The sequence below is a fragment of the Dendrobium catenatum genome, unplaced genomic scaffold, assembly GCF_001605985.2.
Source record: "Dendrobium catenatum unplaced genomic scaffold, ASM160598v2 fragScaff_scaffold_34, whole genome shotgun sequence".
NCBI classification, from domain to species: domain Eukaryota; kingdom Viridiplantae; phylum Streptophyta; class Magnoliopsida; order Asparagales; family Orchidaceae; genus Dendrobium; species Dendrobium catenatum.
In genome coordinates this window covers 169930-181092 of record NW_021318496.1, presented here as the reverse complement: position 1 = coordinate 181092, position 11163 = coordinate 169930, and the positions used below count along the sequence as shown (strand labels likewise).

Genomic DNA, 11163 nt, shown 5'->3' with positions numbered 1-11163 from the left:
TGCCAAAGATGATGAAAGCATGTGGCTGATAGCGGTTTGGTGAGAATATCGGCTGGTTGATCAAATGAGTTGATATGCTGAACAATGATCTCCTTGGCTCTAATGTGATCACTAATGAAGTGATAATCTATTTCGATGTGTTTGACCATGGCGTGAAAGACCAAATTTTTTGCTAGTGCCAGGGCTGAAGTGTTGACATAGTAGAGGGATGTAGCTGAGGCTTGAGCTGCCTGAAATTCTACCATTAGATGTCAGAGCCAAATGACATCCGACTTTGTTGATGCCAATGCTCTATATTTAGCTTTTGTGGAGGATTTCGCCGTGGTTTGCTTTTTAACACTCCATGAGATCAATGTGTCACCTAAAAAAAGTATAAAATCCTGTGGTGGATTTTCGGTCAGAGAGATCAGCGGCCCAGTTTGCATCCGCATATGTACTCAATTGAAGGTGGCTACGAACGACGAGAAGGTTATATTGAAGGGTACCTTGAATGTAATGGAGCAATCTTTTGAGTGACTAGTAATGGTCGTTTGTAGGATTGTGCATATGCATATTTGATTTGTGGCGAAGGCAATGTCAGTTCGCGTAATGGTGAGACCTTGGAGTGAACCGACAGGTAATGACCAGGATTTTCGAATGGCTGATCTGCTGCTTGACATTGGGAAGGTTTGGTAGACATGGGTGTAGTGGCAAGTTTGCAGTTTTCAAAACTGGAGGCCTTGCGGATATCTCTAGCATAAAGGGCCTAATTGAGGAAGTAATCATGAGAGGTGTGCTGAATGTCAATGCCCAAGAATAAGGAGACCGAACCCAGCTCCTTGAGAGTGAAGGTGTCTTGTAGTTGAGAGATGATTTGCCGAACGGTTGGGAGATGACTACCTATGATAAGCATGTCATATACATACATTGATAAGTAGATTTGGATGTTTGTGTTATTGTAAATGAGTAAGGATGGATTGGGTTTGCTATAGACGAAGCTGAGACTGAGGAGAAATGAAGTAAATTTGTGAAACCATTGCCGTGGAGCTTACTTGAGCCTGTAGATAGGCAGATAGCTTTGTGGAGCTTGCAACTGTGATGAGGAAACTGAGCATCCGTGAAGCATTGAAGTTGACGCATGTAGACAACCGCCTGAAGATCACCGTGAAGAAAAGCATTGGAGATGTCTAGCTTAATGACGTTCCAATGGCGATGATGAGCAATGGTAAGTAATATGCGAATCGTGGGGATTTTTGCCACAGGATTGAATGGCTCTTGGTAATCAATGTCGTGTGTTTAATTGAATCCCTGAGCCACTAATCTAGCTTTGTAGCAATCTATTTGTCCATCAGGACTGAGTTTTGTCTGATAAGTCCAACAATAGCTGAGAATAGGCTGATTGGAAGGAGTTGGAACAAGCAGGTACTTTACTTTTGCAATGCTAGAAATTCTTCGGACATGGCTGACCGCCAATGCTTGAATTTCACCTCTTGAGTATAACCGGTAGGAGTGGAGTTGGGTTGAGTAGTGGCCAAGAGGTCAAAATGGGCTTGGGTTTGAGATGGTCGGTTTTTAGGCGAGTCTGCATTCGATGAGGGGTGATAAGAGGTGGTTGGATTGGAGTTAAAACTGTGTTGGGAGATGCTGATGGCGTTGGAGTTGGTGATGGTTAAGGAGGATAAGTGGGCATTTGAAGTGATAGTAGGTGTTGAAATAGTGGATTTTAGTGGAGGTTGTGGTGATGTGGATAGAGTGGATATTGGTACCAGTAGTAGAAGAGAGTGGAGAGGGGAAGAGGATGTGGAGATTGTATATGAGGAGTTAGAAGTATAGGGAAAGGTTTGTTCATGAAATGTGACATGGCGAGAGATGTCGATTTTCTTGGAGATAGGATTGTAACATCGATAGCCTTTGTGAGATAGCCAAGAAAATTCCAGGCCTTATAGCTGGGGGAAAGTTTGTGGCTGGTTAAATGTTTGAGTTGCAGAAAACATAGGCAACCAAATGTGTGTAGGTGAGTGTAAGTAGGGGGTTGGCCGTGAATTAATTGGAAGCGTATTTGAAAATTGCGAGCTATAGTGGGAAGCCTGTTGATAAGGTAATTGGAAGTGAGGACGGCTTTAGCCCAGAAGCCAAATGGGAGAGAGGCAGCATTTAGAAGTGTGCGACTAGTTTCTAGTAAATGTCTATTTTTGCGTTCAATAAGGCCATTTTACTCTGGGGTGTAGGACTATAGGGACAACTCATCTGATGTTTGATGTAATGATGAAAAGGAATTACTGAAAGTTAGAACTGGTGTATTTGCCACCTTCATCGGAGCGGAGAATTTTTATTTTAGAGTTGAATTGGTTTTTAGCCAGTTTAATGAATTGGTAGACTTTGGATAGTGTTTCTTCTTTGTTATGCATTAAGTAGAGCCAACAAAATCGAGAATAATCATTAATAAACGTCACGTAATAATGATAGCCGTTAAAAGATGAAACTGGGGCTAGTACCCAAGCATCATAATGTATTAATGATAAATGAAAACAAACATGAGGAGAACTATTTGAGAAGGACATCTTGTGGCTTTTGGCCACTTTACAGGACTACATAAAACTGATATAGGGGAAATATATAAAAAAGGATAAGTTGTGGCTATAGTATGCATGGCATAAACATTTGGATGAACAAAACGTGCATGCCATAAAGAGCTGGAGGAGATGCTGCTGTGAACTGCTGTAGGGAAAGGTGAATGACTGGCGGAGATAGGGTAGATGCCATCACGGCTGCGACCACGAAGGAGAATTTAGTCTTATGAGAGATCCTTGATGGTGAAGCCCGAGGAATCGAAGGAAATGGAGCAATTTTCAGGCATAAGCTTGTGTATAGAAAGAAGGTTGTGAGATAGAGAAGGAACATGAAGAAGGTTGTGAGGAAAAAGCTTACGAGTGGAACAGGAAGAGGAAGTATTCATTGGCCACTGTTGTAGATTGGTAAGGAGCTGCCATTGCAATCGAGATGCTATCTGAACCATAATAAGGGGCAGATTGCTGGATGCTATTGGCGTCATCTGTCAGATGTGTGTAACGCCATAGTCAAGCACCCATTTCGTAGGAGTGGGTTGTTGTTGAGAGAAGAGTGCACGAGGTGTCCAGTTTGATTGTGGTGCATATTGCAAGTTGCACCGATGGCAGCATGAAAGAGCAGCGTGGCTAGATTTGTTATAGATTTGACAAGTGTATGTGGATTTGGAGAAGTTGATTGTCGTCTGCCCGCAGGAGATAAGTTGATTCCTCACTACAGAGTAAGGAATAGAGTACATCTAAGCTGATTGGATGAAGAGATGTACGAATGGATGTTTTGAATGAATTGTATGCAGAAGGCAATCCATTGAGGATATATAAGATTATATCCTTTGAGTCAACGTGAGAACCAGCAACAACAATGTTGTCTACTAGCGCCTTGATTTGAGTGAGATATTGATTCATGGTGCTATCTCCCATTTGGATGTGGTGTAATTCATTTTTCAATTGAATTACACAAGATATATTTGTCAGTTGAAGTTTGAGTTCTAGAGTGATCCAAATTTCATGAGCATTTATTAGATTAAGAATGTATGGAAGAATGGACGGTGATATGGTCGTGAAAAGAGCAGAGACTAGATTCTGGTCGATTAGATGCCACCGATAATCGGTAATAACATAAGTGGATGAGTTGGTGGAAGGGGCGGGCTCAGGTGGACAACGAGTTCGGCTGGTCAAGTAGCCGTCAAATCCATTCGCCTACAAAAGTTGGTAGACTTTGTGGCGCCAGATCAAATAGTTGTCATTGGTGAGCTGTGTGTTGACAATGAGTTTGATATTGGACATAAGAAATTTGAGTGGGGAGGGTATAGTGTATTCAGCCATTGAAGCTGAGAGAGAGGTGGAGGAATGGGTGCTATATGAATCATGATCAGCCATTGATGAATTATTAACCCAATCAATATCTTATAATTTTATCATCTTGGATTAACCTAGTGAATCTAGTCTTCTAATAACAGTGGGCTTGAAGGTCATATTGTTCCGGAGGCAATTAGCAATAATAGGTTACTTACTATCATATATGGCATGTATATCATAGTGATGAGCATGCTTAAGGACACTCACTCTCTTCTAAGGAGATCTTGTGATTTAAACATGAATCAAATTAGTGCATATAAATAAGTATGACTACCACTAATTCAAATGTGTTTTTACAGACCATCGATGCACATTGCATTGGATTTGATCGATCCATATAGAGGTTAGCTCCAAGATATTTAAAATTGTATACTTGGATATTGGGGTTTTGTTTGTCATTGAGAGGGGGCATACCCCACATAATCAATAATTTCCATAAAGAAGTATTGTACATTTATCACAGTATGAAGGAGTAACATATTAACATCCTAACCTACTACCATATTAAAAGCAACACATCAATATTGTAACATAATAACAAATTATGCAAAGTATCAAATAACAAATAATCTTACACAATAATTCATGCACAATGAAAAATAAGTTAACAAAGTAGAAGCGTTATGAAAACATCAAAGTAAGATAAGATATCTAAGAACTAATAAAATAACAATTCAAAATAAGTTTATATAATAAGTTTCTCTTTTCTACTCCTGTTGTCCAAGATCGAAATAAGAACATATAAAGTAACTACCTAGCAAGATTATAATTTGTGAAATCAAAAGTCTTTAGCATTCTCATTACTCAGGAGATCTTAAGATCTTCATTAGGGGTGTGAACAAGACAATTTTGATCCTATCCAGCACTAGCTCAAAATCCATTTGAACCTATATAAGTCGACTTGAAATTGGCTCTTGGCTCAAATTGATTTCATTTCGATCCAGCTTTGCACAATTCAACCTGATTTTGATCCACTCAAAATCATTTATTTCCCCGTTTTCTAATTTTTATGAATATTATATATGCATGTATGTATACTTGTAATTTACATATACTTATTCATGCATATTAAATTTTAAAAATAGACATTATTTATATTTGGAGCCAGATTGTGCCAATTTCGAGTTGGCTTGAGCTAAGCCAAAAATTTTGCTCATGTCTTGATTCATTTTACTTGATCCAAGCTCAATCCGAGGAAATAAATTATTCAATTTTTGAGCTAAAATCTCTGTCCTAGTCTTCATTGGAGTCATCATCATAATGAAGTTCTTTCTCTCCTTCCTCATCCTCAAATTTTTATCCTCTTCTCGATCTCAATCATCTTCTTCTTCCGTAGTTAACAATAATTAATAAAAATTTAAGAATATTGTTTAAAGTTTGAAGCAACTATTTATTAAATGTCCTGAAAATTTTATTAAATCTATTTATTGTTATTTGTTAAGCAACATCTACTCTAAATTAGGCACGCCCCACAAAAATTGAGGCAAGGTGCACCTCCTATTATGTGAGGCGTACTCCTCACATACCAAGGCATCAGGTTTGCACCTCATGGATAAATTTAAAAAAAAAAAATTAAGACATGCTTCATATTGCACAGTTTTAAATGGTGATTAGCTCAAAGGCTTAATGTGCGATCAATTCAATGATTCAAGATCTAATTGGGCAAATATGACTAGTAGTGTAGTTAAGACATTTTTTGAGGCTATGATCCATATCAGACATTTGAATTGATGCCATCCTTGAAATTTCACTACTGAGGTGAGCGTAGAGAACTTGCTGACATATCCATGAGGTGATTCGGATAAGGAACTCTGGGTTGGCTTAAGTTCAATTTGGAATGCAGTTGACTCTAAGAAAGGTCCCAAAATCAGGACTTTCTCTGCTTTGGAGAGTATTTTGTTCACACACAGTTGACTAATCTCGATTTCAGAAAAGGCAGGACTTACATTCTAGGGAAATCCCACAAATGGACTGCTGGTTTTTCTCCTCTCTCTCTCTCTCCCTCTCTTAGTAGCAGCTGGCATCTTCCTATAGCCAATCCAAGGAGACAAGTTTCCAGTTGCTGTCCTCGCCGTTTCCTATTATCAATGAATTTATTCAACAAAGAATCACTGCAAAATCATTTATTTGTATTCCATATAAAGCCTAAAATCCTTGAGTAGATATTTCCTACAGGTTCCGAAAGAGTTCTACATCCCAATTTTGGATTATGGATAGCAGCGATAGCTTCATGCTTATAGCTAAATAATGATTTATCTACAGTTGGTATTCTAAGAATTCAATTTTGCCATCAAAGATGACCTCGATTCTGCCAAGATCCAATCACCAGTTGCAAATCATAGAAGGGGATGGCAATGTTTGTTTCAGTTGCTATAATAATGGTGGAATTTTATAAGATCTACTAAATTGGAAGATAGTCAGAGAGATGAAAGCATAGATCATTCTGAAAGGTGGATTTTTTTCATCATTATTTTTTGGTTCAGCCAAGTTGTGTCGCTTCAAAAATAAAATTTATTTAGAACGTTTTGTGATTAAATTATTACAATTGTCAAAAAAAAAAAGTCCGTTTTGGGATTTTTTTTATCCACTTCCATCTGTGCGTCCTGGCCTTCATTTTCACAGATTTTTTCAGCATTTCCATCTTCATCTGTTTGTGCAAGCCTATGTGATGCGGATCATTTTATGCATTTTATGCCTTAAGAAATACTTTACCCTTTTTCTGTCATTTATGTTTCTTTTTTTTCTTCCCGCTATTATAGTTTGCTTTTCTGTCATGTTAGCACAGAATTTACCTTTTTGGCTGTTAGAGCTTTTTTATACAAGGTGCAAGTGTGCATCTTCATAGAGAGCGCGCGCATATATATATATCTCCTGAGGATATGAAGAGAGTTAATGAAAAAGTATTATATCCTTTGAGTTTCCTGGTTTGTGTTATCTGTTCGAGTTTGCAATTCCTTCTTCCAACGACTATCAAGTCACTGGGTATCCACCTGTTACCACCCCGAAAGGGTGCTTGGCGGCGTGACTAATTCTCGGCTGACCTAGAAGAGGCACCCACCCTAGAAATCTGCTGGCCCGCACTTGATTGGCCCGCACTTAAGAGGCGCTGCCGCTCGAGGGAAATCGAGCACGGGTTGGGGGTTCCCAACCGTACTCGCCCACCAACCAAGCTAAGCAACCATGGGTAGGTGCTGCAAAAGCATAGTGTACTGTTTTAATTTATCAATTATATTTTTGTCAATCAGTGATCTGGGTTCTAGGACTGATCTTAGAGATTCAATTCTTTCTAATTAGTTGGAGGCTTGGAGCTTTAGCTTTGTTCAAGTGTTCAATTTGTTGTGAAAACTTTCCAGTTTCCTCAAGATATAAAAACTTCCGTGACCAAAAGAAGCTGAAAAATTCCTTTCAGAAGGCCTTGGAAGAGAATTTTACCATATAATGTTCGAAATATTTATGACTGAAGTGGTATTATTTTTCCTAATATTTTCTGCAATTCAGTCTAATTCTCTGCGGAACCAAATATTTTCTGAGGGATTTGATTTATGCCTCTCGTTTAGGCCAAATTTTTAATAGAAACAGGAAATTTATAATGCGATTGGACAATGATATATCTTGGTAGAACAACATTTTTATTGAATTCGTATCTTGTAAGCAATATTTTTTCTGATTTTACCGTTTATATATGATTCCCTGTGTCAAAAACTTGGAACGGAAAGCAATTATTTCAAAAGTGATTTTCTAATAATCTGATTTCGATTACAAATAGCTGGCAGCGGCACCAAAGCAGAAGATAAGAATCAAGCTGAGATCATACTGGGTTCCCCTCATTGAGGACTCATGCAAGCAGATCTTAGAGGCAGCCAGAAGCACCAATGCCAAGACCATGGGACCTGTCCCTCTGCCTACCAAGAAGAGAGTTTACTGTGTTCTCAAGTCTCCCCATGTGCACAAGGATGCTCGATTTCACTTCGAGATTCGCACTCATCATCGTTTGATCGATATCCTGTACCCAACCGCGCAGACGATCGATTCACTCATGCAGCTTGATCTACCAGCTGGTGTTGATGTGGAAGTTAAGCTCTAATTTTTCAGTCAAAACTATTTGTCTCTGGCTCCCAACCTAAGCATTTGTATTCATTTTGTGCTCCAGATTGCAATCAATTGGAGAATAGACTGTATGTGATATTTTATTTAGGACATTCAGAAATGGAAGCTTGGTGCAGAAGTATATACATTTCACTAGAGGAGGTTTTCATAACTACAAGAAGATTCCGCCGAGAAACTTGGCTCCCATTGGTGTGACAGCGGGTAGATAACAGGGATAAAGGGAGCCAAATTTCTCGGCGGAATCTAGCGAAGCCACCCACCGGCATCGGACTTACACTTGCTTTGTCCCACTGAAGAGGCGAGGCCGTAGTAGAGAGGATTCGAGCCCATAATGGAGGGTTTCCAATCGTGCTTGCCCACCAACCACCCTAAGCCTCGGTGAGTGTTTTGTGGGTGTTGAATGCATTACAAGTTAGGGATACATTACATATGTTGAGGGCGATGGGCATGACATAGAAAAGTGTTTGAGAGCAGGTTTTGCTGGTGATGACCGCAACGCAGATCTTGCAGATGAGGGTTACTCGTAAGATTTCTCATAAGAATTGGACGATTTTGTAGAATTGCCCCAAATCAATTTTTTAACTTTTATGAAGAATATTTTAATCCTTGATATTAAGCTAACAACAACTCATCATCAAATGCGCTGATTAATGAAACATTAATCTTCACTAAGGCCCGTTTGAGACAACTTTTGTATTGCTTTCTAAAGCAGTTTTTCAGAATAATTTTTTTTATTAGAAAGTTGGTTTTAAAAACAGTAAGAAAACTGTCTCAAATGAAGCCTAAGAGTATTTATGCTTCATTGGGGGTGGCTTTCTTACTGCTTCTTGAGGGGACTAGTAAGCCGCTTTAAGAACCATGAAGAAAATCAATCTTCAATATTATTTATCTCAAATAGAGATCTTGCATGCACTTCTTATTGCGCTAAGGCTTTGTTTGGGACAGCATTTTTATTGCTATCTAAAGTAAATTTTTAGTATAAATATTTTTTAAATTAGAAATTTTTGTATTAGAATATTATTTTAGAAAACATTAAGAAAACTATTCGGCAATAATGTAATATTTTGCTTTTTAACGGATTAAATTGCAGTCAACTAAAATAAATCATCTGAATCTCTACAATTATCATTGTTATTTTAGAGGAATCAGATAAAGCGTAGATAATCTGAAAAATCCCTTGTAATAAGGAGAAATTATTTTTTGTGGACACTGGACAGTCCAAAGACTAATCAAAACGCGCCACACTATCCAGTACACAGCGATGCCAAGCATCGATACCGAGCAAAAAAGTAACATGATGCGTCCTGATTGGTCTCTGGACGCCATCTGACGTCCGTGCAAAATAAATTTTATGTAATAAGAGAGTAGTTGAGCTGTGGATCCATCCATTCCCTACCTCTTCAACCTTTTTCTATTAGACTCCATATGCTTGTAGCTTATATACACATCAGCTCTAATGGGTATCTTCAATCCACTCTTATGTTATTTGTCTCTTATTTTCTATCGTTTTGCAGGCATTATACATATTGGGAGGGTGAGAGAAGAATTTCATCTCTTACTATTTTAAATATAAAATAATGGCAAACAAATATATGAATAAATAAAATGTGTTCGAGCATTCTAATAGCAAGCTATTATCTTGTTTTCTTATCCTTCCTCCCTTATATTGATATTAGATAGGGGTGTCAATTCGGGTCAACGGGTCGAGTTCGGGTCGAACCCGGAACTGACCCGGCACTGTTCGGGTCAACTCGAACTCGACCCGTTTTTAAAAATGGGTCAGGTTTCCAGACTCGAACCCGACCCAATTCTGGTTCGGGTCAACCCGACCCGACACGAATGACCCGAAATTGATCTAAAATTGCTAGTTTTCGGGTCAATCTCGGGTTTCCGAGTCAAATAGGAGTTTTCATATCAATTTCGGGTCAATTTCGGGTTGCTGGGTCAACCTGAACTCAACCCGATTTTTAAAACGGGTTGATTTATTGAACCCGAACCCCACCCATTTTGGGTCCGGGTTGACTGTAACCCGGATTTTTGCTGGTCGGGTTCGGGTCGTATCAAAAATTTACACCCCTAATATTAGAGCTTGTTTCTCTATTTTTCAATGAATATATTTAAATAATGGTGTCTACAATAATTCATAATTGTGATTACGACCATTAAAAGATCAAATGAAGACCGTTGTAAGAGCTAACGAGTCCTACAAGTAGTCATTAAGAGATTCATAATAAGAAGACATTCAAATATTAGTGATATGATTTTCCAATAAGAATTGCTAAGAGATATATGGAGATAGATAGTCATTATGTACCTCAAGTCATATTCCTAAGAGGCATTCCCTAAAGAGTCATATGAATGTAATTTTTATTTTATTTAATAAATATTTATTTCATTAAATCCATATTTATATTCCAAATTAATTTATCGAGTAAGATTTATTTTTGTTAGAAAAATTATATGTAGGTATAATTTGAAATTTTAATAAATATAAATATACGATTAAAAATAAATATAAAAGAAAATATAAAAAAGAATATGCATAGAATATTTTTTTTTTGGTGTAAGGAAATGGAATTCAATTGTAGCTCAATTAATGCATTTTGAAGCTTTACTGTATTTTAGAGTGGAATTTTTTTTTTTTTTCGGTTGGAGATGCTCTAATGTTTCACTCCATAAATAAAATCATAATTGAAAATAATAATTTTTTGTCTAATAAATATATAAACTGTGTGTATATACTATTTTTTTAATTGAATGATAAATATTGTAAATAAAAATATATATTTAAATATGAATTAATTAAATAAAATCACATTAGCCATCACAATAAGTCATAATAAGCTCAAAGCCTTAGCCCAAATCTTCAGAAACAGTCTCAGTAAGCAGTTCCAAAAGGACAACATCAAACACAAGAGAGACAAAACACCCTCCGGCCTCCTCACTACCAACAAACTGCTACCCTCCACCTCGACTTCGTGATCCCAACCCACCGGGGGACCCATTCTCGCTCGGCCCGGCCCGGACCGGCCCGGTCATCCGGCGCTAGACACCCATTGGGATTTGGACGGGTGGCGCGCCGTTCGTTACGCCGTTCGATACTTTTCGTACGTATCCGCGCCTCCCATTGGTTGGAACTGTCTGCCGGTGCGTC

General features: G+C 38.1%; 1 protein-coding gene across 1 annotated transcript in view; it reads left to right on the top strand.

Annotated features, from left to right (window-relative positions):
• LOC110099658 (cyanelle 30S ribosomal protein S10) overlaps nt 1-8144 on the top strand; it is a 9261-nt gene extending 1117 nt beyond the window's left edge. The window contains exon 3 of the mRNA XM_020826873.2: nt 7669-8144. Coding sequence (XP_020682532.1) covers nt 7669-7986 — 318 coding nt within the window. The 3' untranslated portion in view covers nt 7987-8144. The remainder of the gene's footprint in view (nt 1-7668) is intronic.
• The last annotated feature ends 3019 nt before the right edge of the window (nt 8145-11163 follow it).